At 57.2% G+C, this 20,945-nt stretch overlaps 1 protein-coding gene across 7 annotated transcripts; it reads right to left on the bottom strand.

Annotated features, from left to right (window-relative positions):
• Window positions 1-1,121: 1,121 nt before the first annotated feature.
• Window positions 1,122-19,593, bottom strand: KCNC4 (potassium voltage-gated channel subfamily C member 4). Of its 7 annotated transcripts, none has more exons than XM_072355904.1 (5): window positions 19,365-19,593; window positions 16,872-17,618; window positions 11,894-12,830; window positions 10,350-10,541; window positions 1,122-2,073 (listed from the first exon to the last, which is right to left on the bottom strand). In XM_072355904.1, the coding sequence occupies exons 2-5, from the start codon at window positions 17,520-17,522 to the stop codon at window positions 2,012-2,014; spliced, it is 1,842 nt and encodes a 613-aa protein (XP_072212005.1). In that variant the 5' UTR covers window positions 17,523-17,618; window positions 19,365-19,593; the 3' UTR covers window positions 1,122-2,011. The 7 variants fall into 7 exon arrangements, with proteins under 7 accessions (XP_072212005.1, XP_072212004.1, XP_072212006.1 ...); XM_072355903.1 differs by lacking the exon at window positions 19,365-19,593 and adding an exon at window positions 18,474-18,780; XM_072355905.1 differs by lacking the exon at window positions 19,365-19,593 and adding an exon at window positions 18,474-18,780 and having other exon boundaries at window positions 10,356-10,541.
• Window positions 19,594-20,945: the final 1,352 nt, after the last annotated feature.

Genomic DNA, 20,945 nt, shown 5'->3' with positions numbered 1-20,945 from the left:
CAGAGCCTTCCCAAAGCAGCAACCTGAAACCATCCTGGGGGAGCTGCTGATCTCGGGTTAGAAGGGGAATCCTCCTGATTCACTTGTGCTCTGGTGAGAAACAGGTTGCAAACTGTGCTACAGCCCGGTGATGGGAAGGATGGAGCAGGGACCCGCTGCTGCCCGGGGACATCTCCAGCCACCCCACAGCCACCTATTTCCAAACCCAGCTCCCTAAGGCACCCATGACCTGCACATTGCAGAGCTGCTCCCCAAACGCCACGTGGGTGCAGCCCGGGGGGATGCAGCTGCCCAGCATCACCTGAATGAACAGCCCTAGGCGAACAACCCGAGTGCTCAGCATCGATCCCAGCCCAGCCGCGGCGTGCGGCATCCTCAGGGACGCAGCAGCTGCTCGGCAGCATTGTGCTCACCGATGGTTCTCTCCCAGGCTGAGAGGCAGGCTGGGCTGTAATTGCTGCTTGGCCATCAGCCACTGATTGCTCACACTTGTGGCTGCTTTCTTCCCTTTCAGCTTTGTAGCAGATCTTTGGTCACCCCCCCCCTCCTCACCCCCGGCTTTAACCTTCTCCCTCTGCAGCCCCGAATTTAAGACTTTCGTGCCCCTGGGTGGGTTGTCACTGGAGAAACAAAGCACAGAACAGCACGTTCTTGGGGCTACAGCTGAGCCTCCGCTGCTCACTGCAGCAGCCAAGCTGGGCTCCATGGCTCTTTGAGGGCTGGTGCTGCAGGCACCTGGTTCAGAGGCTCTAACCCACCTCTGGAACCATTCAGATCTGAAAGGTGGGAGATCCCCACGCGTGAATCAGCCTCGTGCTGCCTGCTTGGCTCTGCTGCCCTCTGCCCATGCAGCCTGGAGAGCTGCACCCCTTCACCTCCATGCGGCGTTCACTCTGAAACCTAATGATGGCAGGGCTACGGCCTTACTGCTGATGAGTTCAGCTTTGCTGCTCAGAGCAGGGAGGGGCAACGCATTGGTCAGCTCTGCAGTGCTTCCCTTCACCAAATGAAGATGTTGTAACCAACATGAGCTTTCCAAGAGGGCTCTGATCCAATGTGAGGACAGCACGGCCATTGGGACCGCCATCCTTGGGCAAGGAGGGACACGCCAAGGCAGGGGGTGTGGGAGCTGACTCAGCTCATGGATGTCTTTATTCGAACTCTAGTGCGGCTGGACAGGGAGAGGCATGCGTACAGGACAGAGGAAATGGGAGTAGTATTGCCTTCATCACAGAGATATGGAACAGCATTAGAAAGACACCGACCCTTTCAGGCCAGCCAGGCTCACCCCACCTCAGCACCCATCCCCATCCCCTATTGCTTCCCATCCCCATCCCCCCAGCCCACCCCGTGATGGCACAGCACCCCATGTGTGGCACCCAGTGTGGAGGAGAGCCCCAGTTTGGCAATGGAGGTGGTCAGAGCGTGGATGGGGCACTGTGCAGGAGCGAGGGGTGAGCAGCTGGCGGGGCTCCGGCTGGGTCACATCAGCAGGATGGCAGCAGCTGGGGCTCGTGTCCGAAAGCAGGGACAGAGGATGGGGCAGAGCACAGTGGGGCTGGCAGCAGGCAGGGAGCCCCACACTGCCCCTCTTCAGCAGGGGACATGGCTGCCAAACCCCACTTCTCCAGCCATGGGGATGGCAGCCAGAGCTTTGGGTCGCTGCATGGGACAGGCAAAGCTCACTGGGAGAGCATCCCTTGGCCTCAGGGAGAGCACCCCTGGGGCAGAGCATCCCTCGGGTTTGGGGGGAGCACCCCTTGGCACCGGTGACAGCATCTCCCTTGGGCAGAGCACCCCTTGGCCATGGGGAGAGCATCCCTGCACTGTGGGGAGAGCATCTTTAGGGGGATGCATCACTCAGCCTCAGGGAGAGGATCCTCGAGCCATGGGGTAGCATCCCTGGGCCTCAGGGAATGAATCCCTTTGGGCAAACATCCCTTAGCTTCGGGGAGAGCATCCCTCGGGGCACACGTCCCTCGCTGGGGTGCTGCCTGCATCCAGCTGGGGCTCAGGAGAAGGTGACCACCTCACCCTGGGGGTAACTGGAAGAGAGGACGTCTTGGCAGGTGTCTGCAATAAAAGACAGAGGTATTAAGCACAGCATTGGGCACCGCTTCCATCAGCTGTTTGGGGGGAAAGAGAGGGAGAGAGACGCGAGGATCAGCACTTCATAGGGTGCAGAAAGCACAGTGCAAAGGGATGCAGCCTTCTCCTGAGGGAGAAATTGCAGCTTTTCCATCAATAAATTGATAAAACTATTTTAAAAATGCCTTTAAATGGGCCCTGAGACCCTCAGCCAAGTTGGAGATGTGGGAAATGGCTGGAGGACCAAGGAGAAACAGACATAGGGATGGGGACATGGGGAATGCCTCCATCTCAGCTCCTCCTTGGTTCTCCATCAGCACTGGAATTGAGGTTAAAGAACAAAGAGAAGATGGAAATCGTCATCCTCATCGCATCCTCCAGGAAGGCGGATTGTGACCAAAGTCTCCAACCCAACCCTTAGCCAGATGTCCCAAAGCCAAGCTGAGTGCATTAATATCCTGCAGTGGTTTATTTTTCACTCTCTCTCTCTCTCTTTCTCATTCGTTATCATTGAATTAATTAACATTGATTGGAGCTCTGAGTCACAACACCGCCCATACCCATGTGTGCCAGGTTTCCAAGGGCCGTCAGGCTGGGAGACAGCTCTGATCCTCCTGATAAGCACAGGGCTGCCCTTTCCCCCCAGCCATATGGCTGCAGAACCCAACGCTGGGCTCTCGTGGCTCCTTTCAACCCCTGCAGCTCCAAAAGTTGCCTTCCCCAAAAGAAAGGTCCCATCATCTTCTGCTGCTGGTTGGGTTCTCCATGAGCACCGTCATTTCAATGCCATATCCCTGTAAAACGCTGGGGGGATTACAGCCCATAGCTCCCAGTGCAGCGTGTCCCCAATGATGGGCTGCTTTGGGGATCTGCCTTCAGATCAGAAAGATGGGTGGGATGCAGCTGCTGATCCGTGTCTGCTCCCACTTTGGAGAGCAGCTGGAAGCTCTCTGCGGCTCCCTGGGCCAGCTGGAGCATCCCCAGCAGCTCTATTGATTTCCCGGTGACACAACCCAGCTTTTAACTCCCATCTCCTCCTCCCTGCTCAGAGCCGTTACGTGTGTGAGCTCAGACCTGCTGCCCCTGGGAGAGCCTTGGGAAGCAGCTCACCAGCCATGGAGAAGTCAGTGCCACTACAAATAAATAACAACAGAGGAGAACTGGGTTTCATCTCTGTCCCCAGACAAAGACACTGCCAGAAAACCACCCTCCTGCTTGCACCCACCCTCACCCAATGGCACCAGTGTGAATCAGTCCTCCCCAGCTGAGATCTGGCCCCAGTTTGGTTTGCAGGAGGAGCTGCCCCCCAGAATGCCTGCTTTCCTCCTAATGGATCTCCCCAGACAGCCCCATCTCTGCCTCCACCTCCCTCCCCAGCACAGCTTTTAGGTCGGTCCTACCCTTATTCTGCAGGTGGGTTTTCCTGTTTCTTTTATGCTCTGAGGTCTGTTTGAGGACAAGAGGCAAGTGAAGCATCCAACCAGACCCCATGGAGGAGTGGTGCAGCCACAATGGGACGGAGCCACCTGGGGCCCCGGCCACCCTAGAAAGCATTTGGGTCCAACCCACAGCAATCCATAGGATGCTTTTCTTCTCTATGCTTCAACAGGAGGGGGAGATTTGCAGAGGGGCAGAGGACCCCAATCCTCACCCAGCACTGCATAGATTGGGGTGAGCCTCAATCTGCTCCTCCAGTCAGAACTACTGCCCAAGCAGAGGAACGGAGCGCCGGACTGGGAGAGGGAGGCTCTATTTTTAAGCTCAGCTGCATCTTATTTTGCATCTGCCTCTGCTCTCTGCGTTCCTCGTCAGCATGGGCAAAGGCTACAGCTGCTTTCTTATGTTTTTTTTCTATATCATTTTATTGCCATCACATAAGCAGGGAGGATTTTTCCTGGCAGTCAGGGGAAGTCAGAAACAGGCTGCTTCTGGGTAGAGCAATTACTCTCCTGACATCTTCACCTCCCACCCCGCTGCCTGACAGACCTTTCTATTTTGCTGGCTCTTTCGGGCATCTCCTGAGAAACAGAGCAGTTGTTGCAGCAATAACAATTAATACTTTGCACGCAACCCTGCCGCAACACAGCACGGCCATCCGAGGCCCTGGGAGCAAGAGAAGCAGATGGGGGTTGATGGGGGCACTGCCCCAAAACCCCCCCCCAGCTCCCAAGGATGAGCTGCTTGCTCAGCTCAGCAGACAGACAGACGGGTGGGTGAAGGGATACAGATCACAGCCTGGAGCTCTGCAGGTGGGAAGAGCATCACTAAGCTCAGCCCTGCTATGGAGCAGCACCTGCAGCTGTGATGGGGAGAGGAGCACAGGATGCAGCTCTCTCTGGCTCTGTGTTGCATGCAGGGATGAGGCACCCAGAGCACAACATCCTGCTGGGATGAGGCAGGACAGGACACAGCTCTGCCTTTAGGGATAGAAGGGCAACAGCAAACTCGGCCACTGCAGCTCAGCCATCACTTCAGCTCAACCATCACTGCACCATCACTGCAGCTCAACTATCAATGCAGCTCAACCAAAGCATCCCAGTCACTGCAGCTCAACCACCACTGCAGCTTAACCGCTGCAGTTCAACCTCTGCTGCTCAACTGATGCATCTCAGTCACTGCAGCTGAACCATCACTGCAGCTCAGTCACTGCATCATCATTACAGCTCAACAACTGCAGTTCAGTTATTGCAGCTCAACCATCACTGCAGCTCAACCAATGCATCCCGGTCACCGCAGCTCAACCACCACTGCAGTTCAACCACTGCAGTTCAACCACTGCACACTGCTGAGCTTTTAAACCCTGTTTTCATAGCAGGGTGGAGGCAGCCCCTCCTGCTATCTATTGATCCCCTTTGTCAAGAAGAAATCCAACCACCTTGCTTTCTCCTGGTGCGTTTCAACTGAGCCGGAATGCTCGCTGCTTTCCAGATCCCTAAACATAGACAAGTGGCTGGGAGGATATTTGGGGGAAGTATCGTATTCACTCAACTCTATTCTTATCCTATTCTCCAAGCAGCCAATTTTGGCCACTGTTTGTGATAAGACTCCAGGCTGCGGAGCCATTTAGCTCTCAGCTCTCCTGATCCAGCACGGCTCCTCTTATATCCTTAGCAGTGGGATTAACCCCTACTCTCTCACCCCCCAAAAACCCACTGGGACCTCACCTGAAAATCCCAGCACCCCGCTGCCCCCAAAGTGCTATTCAGAGAAGGGGGGGGAGGAAGGAGAGCGAAGATGCTGTGGGTTTTTCACCAGTTTGGTGCCTCCCACAGAAATGCCTCTGTCTCCCATTCGGGGCCCTGTTGTTTTAGAGGAGCTTTTTGCACATTAGTCATGCCTTTCCACCGAGTTGCATAACAGCCAAGGCTAAAAATTGCAAAGCGTGGCTCCACGTTGGCTCTAACAGGAAACCGGGGATCAACACCGTGCTACAAACAGGGTTTGCCACACCAAACCTGAAGCTGCTGGGGTTAATCCTCTGCTCACAAAGCCTCCTCCAAACCTGGAGCCTTTCTGCACCACGCAGGGTTGCCGGCTCTGCTCAGCTCATCCCCAACACCAGCACACGACCTTGGGTAAATCATTTATGATTCTGAGCCCACGGAAAAGCACGGAGGGTCACCTTGTGCATTGCATGGACTCGGGGGGGGGGGGGGGGGGAATCTCAGCTCCTCCTGCTCCAAGTGCATGGAGTGCTCTGAAGGCAGGATGCGCTGAGACCTCACCCTTGCAGGAGGGGATGCCATGAGCCCCATCTCATTCCCACCCCATGGGATGCTGTGCCCCACGTCCCAAACCCATCCCAGCAGAGCAGCAGGGCACCACCAGCTCTCCCATCACACCCAGCTTTCCCAGCTGCTCCTTTCCCCACACCTCCCTCCCCACACCCCCCAGCTCTTTAGTCCCATCCACCCACATCCCCCCCCCCCCTTTATCCCCCCCACCTGCAAGGGGCTGACATCGAGGTGACAAACCCCCCCCCCCCCCCGAGACCACCCCCAATCAGACAGAGAAGCAGACACAAGCAGAGAAGCAGAGTTAAGCACAGAAAAAGCACCAAACAAGAGGGGAATCTGCTGCTGGGCAGGGAATAGAGATTTATTCATCTGGTGCCTCCAGAAATTGGAGGCTGTTTGAAAAAGAGCCCTAAAATGAGATGAACTCAGCCATTTCCAGCACAACAATATGTAATTCGATGAGTCAATGCATCCTTCTTGCATTCCCAGCCCAAGTGCAACAGGGCCACGGGAAGGGACCACATTGGGGGTGAATGAGGTTTCCAAGGCATTAAAAACACCCATCAGCCCTCCCACCCCCATGGGGGCTGTCCCAAAAGCACAGACACGAGAGGAAGAGGTGCATGGAGACGTCGGGGGTCCTGTCTGCAGGCAAGGGAATAGGGATGGGCTGCAGGTCAGGGCCCACTTCTTGGTGATGGGGACATCCTGGGCACCACTGGGGACACAGCATCACAGGGATCAGGGGGACAGAGAGACACGGGGAGTGTGCAGCCAACACACAAAGCAGGATCCGGGTGGCATTTAGAGGATGGAGGGAACAGGGGAGCAGGGAGAGCTGTAGCGTGAGGCCAGGGGAGCCAACCCCCCTGCAGGTCCTGCCACACCATCTATGCTGCTTAAGCTCCGGGATTTTCCATAGCCTTTGTGAAGAAAAGGGACAGAGGAGAAGTTAGAGCCGCATTCAGCCCCATTCCTGAACGCTAAACCCCCTCCCCAAGAGATCCAGAAAGAGCAATGCTGCTCCTTACAGCCTCTACGAGCCTGCTGAGCCCTCTCCCCCCACCCTGCACCCCACAGCCACCCCTTCTCCAAGGGGTGCCCCACAGCGTGGAGCTGTGCTGCTGGTGGGGCACTGCATCATCCCATTGCTGGGCCTGGGGATAACAGGGCCCGGTGTCTGAATGAGAGATGAATCCAGGCAGGTTGTAGGCTGAAGCGATTGGGGAAAGCAGCAGAACTCAAAGAAATGTGGGATTTGGAAGGAGTGGTTCCCCCAGCTCTGGATTGTTAAGCAGCAAGCTGCTGCTGACACCTTCCTGCATGCAGAGGAGCAGGTAGAAACGCTCAGGGTTTCCTATGAACAATCACACTGAAAAGCAAACATTTCCATGTCTATAAGTGGAGCCTTTCACATACCCCCCCAAAAAGCCAGAAACTGCTTGGGCTCAAATGGAAAAGCAACAGGCAGATGTTCTCCCAGGTCAAAAGCAAAAACACTTCTTAGGGAAAGAAACCAAGTATGAAAATGGGATTGATGTCCAACCAGCAGCCCTGGGTAAGGGGTCCCACATGAGCCCCAAGCTGTGATGTTTGCCCAGCTCCAAAGGCCACTGGGGCTTCCACCAAGCTGCAGACCAAGAAACCAAGGGCCTTGCTTTGCTAATTGCCACCTCTTTGCTTGAGGAGCTGCTCTTCCAGCAGGCCATGCAGGTACTAACCGAGGTCACCAGGATTGCTTTCAAAACACATTTGTTGCCAAGGAGCAACGTGCACCCCCAGGAGCCAGCAGTCCCGAGCACCCCGTGATGCAAATCCTTGCTGTGCACGTGCATGCTCACACATGCTTTGAGCCGGCAGCAGATGGGGATGGGGTAATGCAAGCAGGCAGCAGAGCCCAGCAACACGTGTGCATTTACCAGCAGCCTGGTGCCCGCCTGCTGCTTGCACACACACACATTCGTGTCCCTGTGCAAACGTGGGTTTGTCCTTGCTCCCTCCCAGCCGAGCATCACCAGCAGATGCTGCACTCACATGAGCACTCGGTCCACATGCCAGGCATGGCTCTGCCCTAATAGCAAGAAGCAGAGGGAAATCAGTGCTGTGATGAGCTGGGCTCTGGCAGCCAACCTGGTGCTTTGCAACGCCGGGTGGTGAATCCCATTCTCTCCATTCCCCATGCTCTCTCTAGAAGGGCTGCTCTGGTTTCTGCCTTGCTGTTCCTAGACCATCCTAACACACCTTGCTTGCTTGCCCTGCCTCTGCATCCCTACATGAAAGCAGAGTACGTGTGCTCAGGTGCCAAGACAGAGCCGTGCCAGTATCTATATCCCAGCAGGACACATTGCTGGAGGAAGATAAAGGGTCTGCAGTGACCCCCAGCAGCAGGGAGGAAGGAAGGTGACCCCACTGGAAGCGGCCAAAGGGATGCAAGACAAACACCACTCTGCAAGTGTCACACTGCACTCTGGCTCTAACCAAGGGGTGATGGGCAGGGTTGCTTTTCTGTTTGAGCTGCCCCTAAAGAAACCAACTGTTGGCATCAGTGCTCCAACCATAGCGGCCGCCAAGACCTGCAGCACATTCCTGAAGCAGCCCCATTCCCACAGCTTGTACAGACATGGGTACCTGTCCCAGCATCTGACAGATGGCCATCAGCAAATCGGGCTCCGAACCAAGCTCATCTCAATTTGCAGAGCTGCCAGCATCCCGGTACCAGAACAAACAGCCTCAGCAGGAGATAAATCAGGAAGAGGTGCTCTGCGGCTCCCAGTGCCCTCAGGCAAGAACATGGGAGGCTGCTCTGCCCACATTGGGGTATGTCACCATGGAAGACATCAGCCTGAACTGGAGTCCCACCTGCCTGTCCCCAATGGCACAAACACTGAGGTTCTCCCTTCCAAAAGGGTCTCACATTGCCATTGAAAACCCCCAGTTTTCATCATACTTTCCAAACCCAGTTTTAATTGCAATAAAGCACAGCAGTATTAATTTCCTGGACTTATTTCTTGGAACTAAACGGTCTTTGAGGTCCCTTCCATCCCAACCCAAGTCATGTCGTTTGGGAGCCCAGCAAGAGCCAAACTGCATCCTCAGCAGTTAGATCTTCCATTGGCTTCAAGGGGGCCCAGCTGCAATTCATCAGCTGAAGAGCTGCCTGACTACAGCATCTCCCAGGGATGAAGGCAGCACGGGCTTCCACCCTCCCCCCATCCCTTCCTGTGTCCTCCCCAGGGTAGAAGCAGCACCCCTCCCCTCTTCTCTTTAAGAAGCAGTAAGGAAAGAGCTCAGCTTGAGAGCAAACAGCACTTCCAGGCAGAGCACTGAGAACTTAAAGCGCATGTTTGTATAATGCTCTGCTGCCCAAAACACAGTGTTTATTCTTCCCCCCCCCCCCCCCCCCCCTTTTCAAGGGAGGAGGTTGTGTGGGAACACCAAAGGGAATCCTTGATTTCCCAGGAGAATGCAACCAATTTGCTCCTGCTAATGCAATAACTGCCACCATCCCCAAATGCCAACCCACAGCTCCAGGGCTGCCAGAACCCAGGGAGAAAAAGGCACTGAGGGGTGTGGGATGGACCAAAGCACCACAGCTGGGGGTCACAGCCCCCAAAATGAGACCCTTCCTTATTGCCAAGCTATAGACTGAGGGCTTGCAAAGTACAGCATCATCCCGTCCCCTGCTTGGCCCAGCTCCCATGCATGAGGGTGAGGGACTGGGACTAACTGGGGTTAAGCGGTGCTGAGAAGAGAGAAGTAGGTCAGTGCTGTAGCTCTGCATCCTCCCACACCCCCTCGGACACACGAAAACTGCACAATGAAAGCACTGAGCTGTGCCCTAAGGATCAACCCAGGGTGCAGGTAAATCCTGTGGCTCCGGGTGGGCAGGAGACACGAAGGGATCTGACTGAAGAAGACCGTCTCTTTGTCACTGGTAGAAGAGCTCTGTGTTTTCCTGGCTGGTTTCTCCCACAGTTTTCCCCCAACACTTCTCAAAGCTCACTTTCCAAACCAGGAGGAGACAGCCTTCCTGGCAACCCCATGCTTTTGGCAAGGCAGCAGTTGACACAGCACGGTTCCCCACGCTCAAAGCCACCAAAAGGCAACGGAGGAGGAGAGGGAAAGGCCAGAGAAAAGACCACAGACTCTTTTTCCCTGTTGAAAACCTTTCGACCCGCTTCAGCCACAGCCTCAGCACCTCCTCAGGAGAGGCACAGCACCCCGAGGTGGGTGGGTGAGGGGAACAGAGACATGGGGCTGTCCCCATGGAGGGCAGCATGACAAGCATCAGCTCCCAGATCCCAAACAGCGGCAATCAGGGGAGGAGAAAACAAGAAGGTAAAAGCTACCACAGAGGGACACAATGGATGGAGATGAAGCAGGTGGAGAGACAGAGAGACGAGGGGACTTGGGGGCCTGGAAATGGAGGGAACAGAAAAGAGCCAGGCAGGCAGATGGAGTTGAACCCCAGCCTCAAACAGATGCAAGAAGCCTCCGACCCACCAGCACCAGCCCTGAGCTTACCTTTACCTTTCTGGATGCCTCCATCTGCTGTGCAGGAGAAGTCACCCGTCGCCAGGAGGAAGCACGTGGAGGATTTCTTGTTCTTGTCGCGGGTGCTCGAGCGTCGCATGGGCCGCTTCTCCTCATCGGATGGGGACAGCGGCTGCTCCTCGTCTGACAGCACCACATTGGCCTCACCGTTCTGCTTGGAGTCTGGAAGAAAGGCAGCAGGAAGCCATCAACAGGAAGGACCTGTGAAGCAATGTGCTCAGAGCGGCCAGAAGGGGCTCATCAGAGCCATACAACCAGCTCGTAGGTAGCTTAGAGCATCTCCCAATGATCCAGGCACATCCAAGCTAAATTACAGCTAGCAGAGAAGCAGAACCATGTTAGATCTTAACCCAGAGCAGCAAACAACTCTTCCCTCTACTGAGGGCTGCATACCTTGCAGGGCCAGCTGGGGGAGAAACCCCCCAGGGTCATTGAAATCCACCCCCACAGCTGATGGGAATTTGCTCTTCCAAATGCACACCATCTGCAATAGGAGCTGCTGGGGGGCTGATTGACGTCACCTGACTCTGGGTTGCCATCTAAGAAGATGCTTTGCACGCTGAGAACCTGCCTTGAGTTCCTGAATCAGTGCTGGGGTGAAGGGATGGCCCTGACAGCATCTCCTGCTCCCCACTGTGGGGTCTCCTGGGGCAGATGGGCTGTGCAGGCACTTGGGAGAAACATATTTATAAAGGAAACACCATAGAGGGCATTGGAACCTCCTTGTGTCCCCACAGGTGAAGTGCTTCAGGACCAACACCATGCTGGGACAGCACACTGCCCTCGCATGGTCTCTCTCAAGGCTGGGTGCCCACCTTTCCCCTAGCTCAGCCCAAGTGATGCTGCCCATAGCTGGGCTATGCAGAGTCAGGGACGTCCCTCCTTCTAACCAGAAGAACATGCTGGGAATGCCCCAAAACTCCAGCTCAGTGCATGAGACCAAAGTACAAATGCATGGAGGCTGATTTTGCTCCTGCCTGGGCAGCGCTGGGCTCATTGTGCAGGGAGACCACATCTCATAGGAGATGAATGGGAAAGTGAGGTCAGGCCCCAGGCAGTACCTATGGAGTTATCAGCTTTGGTGAAGCACGCCCTGGTGTGCTCTCTCCCTTTAAAGTGTGAGGAAGGAAAAGAAAACCAACCCCAGGGACGCTGCTGAAGTGAGATGGGCGTTGGGATGACAGTCTACAAGAGCTGGGTCTGCAGTCTATGGGAGCTGGGTCAGTGGTCTTACTTAGTCAGTGGTCAGTGGTCAGGGTAAGGAGGATGTACACCAGGCAGGGACACCCTGAGTCACACCGAGGTGATTTGGAGAGCAGAATATGGCCCTTCCCCTGTGCCCAGCTCTAGTGGGAGATCCACCAACACCACTCCCCATACCCAGCTGTCCCAGCCCATTCTGCACCAAGACCTCAGCACCCTGAGAGCCCATGGAAGCATATGGGAACAGATCTGCAGCCTTTGGGGGTTCCCAGAGGTCTCCCCCTCCCTCTGCCCCACCTTTGGGGTCTCACCTGACCGCTTCCGCTCAGCCACCCCTTCCTCTACCGCCAAGGGGCACGTGTCGCTCTGGGTGCTGTTGCGGGGGGAGTTCTCCTCAGATTTGCAGTAGGTGGGGGAGTCCATCGGGGCTGGACGGGGTATATGCTTTTTCTTCTTCTTTGGCAGCTTCTGCTTGGCCATGGCCAGCGAATAGTACATCCCAAAGTTATTGACAATGACGGGCACAGGCATGGCGATGGTGAGCACCCCGGCCAACGCACAGAGAGCCCCCACCACCATGCCCGACCATGTTTTGGGGTACATATCACCATAGCCCAGCGTCGTCATCGTCACCACGGCCCACCAGAACCCGATGGGGATGTTCTTAAAGTGAGTCGGGTCGCTCCCGCTGGTGTCAGACGTCTTGGCTCCGATCCGCTCGGCGTAATAGATCATGGTGGCAAAAATCAAGACCCCCAAAGCCAGGAAAATGATGAGGAGCAGGAATTCATTGGTGCTGGCCCGGAGCGTGTGGCCCAGCACTCGGAGGCCCACAAAGTGCCGGGTCAGCTTGAAGATCCGAAGGATCCGGACGAAACGAACCACTCTCAGGAAACCCAGCACGTCCCGGGCAGCTTTGGAGGACAGGCCGCTAAGCCCAACCTCCAGGTAGAAGGGCAAGATGGCCACAAAGTCAATGATGTTGAGCATGTTCTTAACGAAGAGCAGCTTATCTGGGCAGCAGACGATACGAACCAGGAACTCCAGGGTGAACCAGAGGACGCAGACCCCTTCGATGTAGGTGAGGATGGGCTCCGTCTCCACCTTGTGCGTCAGCAGGATGGTCGTGGTGTTGCCCACCACGAGGGTCTCCGTCACGTTGACGTTGATGTTGAAGGCCTCGTGTGTCTCCAGGCAGAAGGTCGTGATGGAGACCAGGATAAAGAAGAGCGAGGCAAAAGCAACTACCTGCAAATGCAGAATTACCCAAGCTGTTAGCTGAACTTCCTGGTGATGCATGGAAAGATTTGGGTTACCTGGCTGGGGAGAGCGCTGACGTTATGGAGAGCCACGGTGATAACTGCAGGGCAGCCTGAGGCATGCTTCTGGTGTCAACTGAGTTTAGTACATCTCTTCTCATCCCTGCAAGCAAATGGCAACAGCAGGGATGGGAGAAGTCCTCATCTGATAAAAAAACGAGGCTCAAAACACCCTGAGAGTTGTGCTGCTGCCACCCACCTCACAACCAAGGATGGAGAACGGGGAGGTTTTATTGTTTGGGTGCTTCTGTGTGGAACTTGGGGTTGGATTCAGTGATCCCAGTGAGTCCCTTCCAACTGGGGATATTCTGTTCTACCATCCCTCGATTCTATAACTTCCCATCACTCCTAAGGCCATCAGGACCTTCCTTCAATGGTACAGACTGGGGCAGGTGTGCTGAGTTCCAGCTGTGCTGGAGGTGACAGTGATGGGAATGAAGGCAGACCTGCCGCAGCCTGTGTTTAGAGCAAGCCTGAACTGAGCACATGTGGGAGAATGCAGCTGTGAGAGGACTAAGTCAAAGAGCTTTCCCCTGTATTCAAGCCAACCTCCCAGCTCAGGACGTTCTACTCCATGAACCTAATGTGGGACACAGGCAAGAACCCCTGAAAAAAGCATCAGAGCAGAAAATCTCCCCATCTCCACCTCCATCCTCACCTCCATCTCCATCTTCCTCCCTCCAGGGTTCATTTGGCTCCATGGGAGCAGATCTTGCTCCAGTGCCCTTTGCTGCTAACACAGCTGCCTGCACCAGGCAGGATGCAATCTGCTGCTCCCACTGCCGTGGCTCACAGCATTGCAAACCTCCCCCCCTGTCTGGTTTCACTCTGCACCATGAGCTGCTGGAGGCAACAGCCCGGGTCGTTGGCTGGAGTGAATCAGCAGAGGAGACAGCCCTGAGTCATGCTGGAGAAAAAAAAAGATGCCCCAACACCAGTGGTAATGTGAGAGCATCCTCACGGGGTGTCCCCAAGGGCAAACCCACGTGGGTCTGGCATAGAGATGAGCATCATCCCTCCCTCCCAAAGTGAGGTGTGAAGTTCCAACAGACTCCAATCAACGGAGAAACCTTCCCCCAGTGATGGGTGCTGGCCCAGGGATGGGCTGAAATGCTTCCTAACCCAAAGCAGAACCTGATGGTGAGACCCTGCACTGCCCCGAAGGAGCAAACACTCAGGCAATGGGAACAGAACTGCTGTGTGAGCCGTGGAGGTGAGAGCTGACAGCCCCAGGAGCAACAGCATCCTCTAAAAATAGGAGTCAGGTTCACAGCCAGTGCCATCAGTGCTCCCCCCCCCATCCTCAGTCAGCAGCACTGCTGCAGTTTTATGTCAGCTGAAGACCTGACCTGAGACAGCCCAGCTCTAACCCCTGTTTTGCTCCAATCTCTTATGTCTTCAATCTCGAATGTCTTAAAAATAACACAAAATCCACGTCTATACACAGCAACCACCGACACAGCACTGTGAGTCCCACTAAATGAGTTCCCCAGGACCTGCAGATGATGATCCCTGTGCTTGGATGCAGCTTGGGATGGGTGATCCCCAACAAAAAACCATCTCCCTCCATGGGGTCCCTAGCCTGGAGGTCCCAATGGGCACAAGGCCAGGGCTGCAAAGGGAAGAGAAGGAGGAGATAAACATCAGCAGAGTTTGGAAGCAGACCTAAGACCACAACCAGAGCAGCTTCCAACGGGGAACAGTGGAGATCGATGCTAAGCTTGGATGGCATCTAACCAGATGCTGGGAGAGAGATGGTGGAGGGAGAGGAAGATGGAAATAGCCACGATCCAACTGACTCAGGGCTCCAGGGGCTGCTCCAGGTGTGAGGAGGAGCAAAGAATTCAGCCCCTGAGACTCTTAGTCACTGCTGTCACAGGATGCAGGGGCTGAACTCCTTCCCCTGCTGCCAGGTTTGGTGAGAGCAGCCATGGGATGTTCTGCAGCCCCAAAGCTCAGCAGCCAGCACTGACCCTGTGCCGTGGAGAAGGGGGGACCTCAGAATGGGGCAGTGCTAAAAAATCCCTCTGCATTGCTCCCGGTTTGGAGGGGGATCCATGAACGTTGCACCAAAAGAGCATCCCAGCGCTGAGTGGTGACGCTGAACTGGTGACAGATCATGCCTGGAAGTTGGCCGTCCCCTGCAGCAGTGCTGAGCTGAGCCCTGATCTCAGAGGGTGCAGAAGGAAGGGAGCAGGGAGCTCCCAGCACATCCCAGTGCTGCTCCATCCATCCCACCATTAGTTCCCAGTCAGACTTCTCAGCCTGGATCCCTCCTGCTGCTTCTCTGCTTAGCAAATGCCTTTCCTGTAGCAGCTCAGCACAGAACACAGAAACCCAAACTGAACTGCCCTGCTCCATTATTTTGGTGCTGCAGTTCTTTGTTTTGAATTCAGGGCCTTTCAACACTGTGACCCCTGCCCCGTGCATTGCTGGTGGGTGGGAAATGCCTCCAGGATTTCTTAGCATTGATGGGTTTTTGCACCTCTAAAGGCATCCAGAATTCATTTCATTCCCAAATGCCTGCATGTATGTGTACGTGTGGCATGGGCACGGTGGGGGGAGCGTGCATGAATGGGGCCAGATGGCCCTGGAATGGGGTAGGAAGGGGCCAGGGGTCAGTGGGCAGCGCTTTGGGGATGATCTAAGAGCACTGGGGAGGGGAGGTACTCTGGAAGGCAGTGCCCAGGCTGTGCTGGGAGCCCAGAGAACCCAAAGGCAGAGGATGGGAGCATGAGGAGATGCCCACTGTAGGAGATGGGGTTGCAGATGTGTAAGGATTCCAAATACATGTAGGGACAGTATGAGGTGCATGGAAGGGTTGGGGGAGAACTGGGGGGGTGAATGCTGAGCCACTCTCTGTCACATTTCAGACATCGTGGCAGTTCAGCAAAGCTCCCATTGACTGCAAAAGGGGAAGGGTGAAAAAAGGAAGAGGTGGGGAAGGGCTGTCGGCCAACCTCACCTCTGTGTCCTGCAAGGTCATGGAGCAGATCCTTCTGGAAGCTCTGCTACGGCACAAGGAGGACAGAAACAGCCAACATGGCCTCACTGGGGGCATATGGTGCCTGGGGGTCTTCTGCAATGTGGCTGAAGCCGTGGCCCTGCTGCCCAGAGCTGTGAGTGCCCCATCCACAGAGTGCACGAGTCCATGGCTGGTCCTGGGCAGCCTGAGCTGGTTGGGACCCGACCCATGGTAGAAATTGGGCTGGGTGATCTTATAGATCCCTTCCAACACAACCGTGCTGTGATCCTATGATTCTGAGAGGACTGTGTGTGTGTGAGAGAGAGAAAGAGAGAGAGAAAGAGCCGCAGCTGTGAGCCTGTGCTCACACGTGCTGATGGGGACCGTATGCTGCGCGTGGGCTGCATCGACGTGGTGACAGTGGGGGGCAAGGGTGCAGGGCACCAGCAGGGCTGCACAGGGCACCTTCTGAGGCCTGAAAAGGGGTACAAGCTCCCTGGAGACAAAGGCAAGGATCCCATTTACTTCAGGACCCGATTGTGGTGTTTCCCTACCCAGCACCTCCTGCTGGCACTCACACATGCCAGGGCACAGTTCCATTAAGTGCTGTTTTTCAGTGCATGCATGCACACAAGCAAGAGGAAGCAGTCCTGTCTGTCCTGGAGCATCCTAAAACTCTGCCAGGGCTCAGCCCTGCCAAGGGCTCTCCCACACAGTCCCACACCTCCATGACAGGCCAGGAGGTGCTCAGCAGCACCCATGGGTGTGAAGGGGACCCCCAGCCTCAGCCCACATTGAGAAGGGATGGGAAGATGATGGAAGAGGTCTCCCATGGGGTGGGAGATGGTCAGAAATGGGATACCCAGTGGAGCTTCCCGTGGGATGGCAGAAGGCCAGGAGCAGGACACGCAATGAAGAGTCCATCCCACTCTTGGAGATGGGGAGATGGAGACTCACCCGCAGCACGGCCCCGACCCAACTCACCAGCACATTTGGGGAGCTTACCCTTGCTGCCTTGGATGAATAGGGATCCTCAAAGAGCGCCCACATCCTGGGCTGCCAATTCCGACAGCAGCCACCCCCTCCGGCAGCCCCCGCCGCCCCCGACGGCCTGTCCTCCATGCCCAGGCGTTGAAGGGCCATCTCCCTACCCCCTTCCTCTTCGGGCTCCTCTCCTCCGGCCCCTCCTCCAGGTTCAGGACTCTCAAAGATATCCAGGGCCTCTTCAGCATCGCGGTGCTGGCGGTACGTCATCCAGCAGCAGGGCTCCACGTCGGTCTCATCGATGCCCCAGTAGGTGAGCTCCTCCTCGAAGAGAGGCCCACAGATGTCAGCCGGGCAGTGCAGCTTGCCGGTGCGGTAATAGTTGAGGACGTAGGAGAAGATCCCGGGGTGGCGATCAAAGAAGAACTCGTTGCTTTTACCATCAAAGTCAAAATTGCTCTGGGCATCGGGGTCGGCGAGCCAGGCCAGGCGGGTGCCCGGCAAAGTCCGCAGGGTGCTTTTGTAGGTCTCATGCCGGGTTCCCCCTACGTTGATGGTGATCTTGTCCGAGTCTTCCCCTTTGCCCATCTCTTCCTTCAGGCATGTTTTGGAAGGTGGTTTGTTCCCCGACTTGCGTCCGCGGTAGGAGGAGACACACACCGAGCTGATCATAGATTTCGGTGGACGGGAGACGCGCGTTACGCGCACCCTTCCTCCGGGCGAGGAGCCGGGGGTCGGCGGAGGCGGGCGAGGGGAGCAGCGATGGGACTGGGGAGGGCAGAACGGGGAGGCTCAGCCTTCGCTCCGGCCTCCGCCAGCCCCGGCGCCGGGCGAGGAGAGCGGGATGGAGCCGAGCCGGACACCGCTGGCTGCCGGGGGCCGGCAGGGGAGGCTGCAACCTCCACCTCCTCTCAAGCCACCCCCCCCCCCACCCCCCCGGATTAAATCCGCCCTCCGCCCGCAGCCAGCGCGGCCCCGGCGGGCAGCAACAAGTGGAGGCGGGCGGAGCGGGGGGAGGCTGCGGGTGGAGGGCCGGAGGGGTCCGACCGGGATGGAGGAGGCCGGGATAGGGGAACGAACCCCGGTACCTGCAGCGCCGGTTGCCGGTTGCCCGCCGCCCGCCCCTCCCGCTCCACGCTCCCTCCGCCCCCCCTTCCCCGTTTCCCGGTGGCGGTGGTGGGGTGGGGGGGATGGATGCTCTCCCCCCCCTGGCCCTCCCGAGGCGGCTGCGGCCGTGGCAGCGGGGGAGGAGGGGGCGGCCCGGGAGGGCCCTGTTGCGCCGCAGCCCGGCCGGCTCTGGGGTGGGGGGGGTTGGAAGCGGCGAGGGCTACTCCGGTTCTCAGCGGGGAAGAGCCGCCGCCGCCGCCGCCTCCCCGGGGGGTTTCATAGGGCTGGGAGCGGGCGGAGGGGTTTCAGGGGCCGGCGCCGCCCCGACGCGGGGCTGAGGACCCCCCCGCCCCAGCGCCCCCCTGACATCTCCGACCGCTGCCCTCCATCCCTCCATCCTTCCAGCCCTTCCCGGCACGCTCCTCCATCCCCGCATCCCTCCCTCCATCCCCCCATCACGCCCATCCCTCGGTCCCTTCCACTCCCCCCACCTCAGCCCCCCGGCCCCCAGCTCACCTCCCCGCGTGCAGCGAGGCGCGGGGGGGGCTCAGTGTCAGCGAGCAGTCAGCCCCGGGCACCCCAGCTCCGCTTCGCTCCGGAGGGGAAATGCAGCCCGGAGCCGCCTGCGGATCTGAAGCCAGCTCTTGGCAGAGGCTCGAGCAGATCCCATCCCTCCCTGGCTCGCAGTCCCTCAGGTCAGGAGAGAGCGACCCCGGGTGCGGGCCGGTGGCTGAGGGGGGAGCAGGGCAGCGCAGGCAGAGCCGGCCCTCCTCCCCTTCCCTCCCACGACCACCCCTCCCCGAGAATCTCCGCTTCTCCTTCTGCGGGAAATGTCTCCCCCCCCGGAGCTGTACCCGCGGGTATCGCGGGGCACCGACGTCCCACTTCCCCCCAAAGCCCCTCCCTGAGGGGGGCTCTTCCATCCCCTTGGGGGCCGGTGAAGCTCAGCCCCATCGTCCTAAGGCCGAGGAGAAAGGGACAAACCTGTCACCAAGGTGAAGACCACCCCAGGAACCCGGTGCTGCCTGTGCTGTGTACAGCACAGCCCAGAGGATGCAGGTGGGGGCTTTGGGGTCGTGGGTAGGGTCAGAGTGTGACACGGGCACACTGGTGGGGTGGAGGGCTGAGATAGGGGTCAGCTACTGAGTAACAGCATCCTCAGTGCAGAACGAGGTGACCACAAGCAGGGGGTGCTGCCCCACTCCACCATCATTGCCCCACACTTCAGAGGGTCCCAATGGGGTCCCAATGGGGTCCCAATGGGGTCCCAGCTCCATTGCTCAGCCCTGTCCCTGCAGTGCCACTCACACCCCTTTGGCTGGAGGGAAGGGGGGGGTGGGGGAACACACAAACACTCCATCCACCCCAAAGCCACAAAGGGCATCCACACCACACTTAAAAGCTTACCCCCCAAAAGCCCCGTTCCAATTGTAGCTGCAACCCCACAGCTTCCAGAGCCGGTCCTGAGCGGGTGGAGGTTGGCAAAGCTCCACACCCAAACCACCCGGGGCTGCACCAGCGGGGGAGAAAGGAGCCCAAGGGAGAGCTGTGCTGGAAAAATCGAGCCTTGCATCACCGGGCAGGCAATGCTGTTCAGCTCCTCATCAGCAGTAATGCGAGTTTGGCTGGGAGAAACAAATGCTGCGACCTGATGCTTGTGTTTTATATGGCCACTCTCATCCCAAGAGATCACGGTGCTCCCGAAGGGGGAGGGAGGTGGGCCAGGCAGATAAATGGGTTGGATCCAGGGAAGGAAAGGAGCTTTTTAGCCAGCAGCACCCGCCCAAAGCTGGCAGCTCTGTAAATATGCCTTCAGATTTTTAATGTCCATAGGGTGGGGAATAAATAAATAAAGGAGAGAGAGAGAAAGAGGGGAAGAAAAAGGAAGAATAGGAAGAGCTGATGGAGAAGGGACCTCCCTCATCCTCGCTGTGGGGTTTGAAGGCTTCTCTGACCACATCTGGGTGAGGGACAGAGAAAAGAGCAGGATCACATGGAGGACCAGCAAGAGCCTGGGAAGCCACAGCCGCTAGAAGGAGTCTGGGGGTGAGATATGGGATGCCCAGGTTCACCTGGTGGTCTCTGCTCTGCCTCCCTCCAGGCCCCACAAACAGGACACATCCCCACACACAGAGCAGCACGAGGGCTGTAGGGAGCTCAGAGGGCTGCATGGCCTGAAGGAGAGGATGGGATGATGTTGGGAACACGCAGCATCCACAGAGGAACTGGGGAAGAAGGCCAACTTCATCTCAAATCAGGGAGAGCTGATCCTGCTTTGGGGGGAGGATGGGGAGGGGGGGGGGCAACAGACGAGCCAACCACGCTCATCCTTCACCACTGGGATCCACGGCCAAAAACACACCGACCTCAGCAACCTGCAGCCGCTCCAGGGCTGTGATCTCAGCCCTTCGTGCTTGGGGTGGGACAGCTCAGCCCCGGGGGCTGGGAGGTTCCTTCTCATGCTGTGATCCCATGATGTCCATAGCGGTGGCAGTGCCCGCGTCGCTGTCACACAGTGCCACCTCGTGGGTCCCACCCGGCAGGAAAGTCGGGCAGGCGGCTCCATCTGCTGCGGTTTTTTGCTCCGCAGAAGCATTTCGGGGGGCTGCAGGAGGTCGGGCTGGAGGGGGAGCAGCGAGGATGCTCCCATTGCCTCCAATTTGCAGCTGCTGACTGCATTCAGTGCTTCAGCTTCTCAATTGGAAGGCTCAGGGTGAAGCTTCAGGTTCACAGCAGCACCATGTCTGCTCCTCATTCTCCAGGGCTGCTGGATGGTGGGACACCCAAAAGTCCCCCCCCACCCCATCCCACCCCACTCTGTACCTCACCAACACAGGGAATTCTCAGTGATTTTATCCAATTTAACCTTTTTTCTGTTGTTTTATTTCCCAGCCCTGCGTTGTGGTTCTTGATCCATGCGCCTGCATTGCACAGAGCACCCACAGCAGGAGGGTGGGTTAAGTGCCCTCCCAGACCCCACTCTCAGCC

The sequence above is a fragment of the Excalfactoria chinensis genome, chromosome 23 (genome assembly GCF_039878825.1).
Source record: "Excalfactoria chinensis isolate bCotChi1 chromosome 23, bCotChi1.hap2, whole genome shotgun sequence".
In the NCBI taxonomy this organism is placed as follows: Eukaryota; Metazoa; Chordata; class Aves; order Galliformes; family Phasianidae; genus Excalfactoria; species Excalfactoria chinensis.
Note: the sequence above shows the minus strand (reverse complement) of the source record. Positions and strands in the feature narration are given on the sequence as shown.

Bases quoted from the DNA above. Each gene is read 5' to 3' on its own strand.
- KCNC4 (XM_072355901.1), bottom strand. From the start codon at position 17,522: ATGATCAGCTCGGTGTGTGTCTCCTCCTACCGCGGACGCAAGTCGGGG. The intron at 12,831-16,871 runs GTAAGCTCCCCA...CTGCATTTGCAG, and splicing joins ATTCATCCAAGGCAGCAAGG to GTAGTTGCTTTTGCCTCGCT. The intron at 6,749-10,349 runs GTAAGCTCAGGG...TTCTTCACAAAG, and splicing joins AGGCATCCAGAAAGGTAAAG to GCTATGGAAAATCCCGGAGC.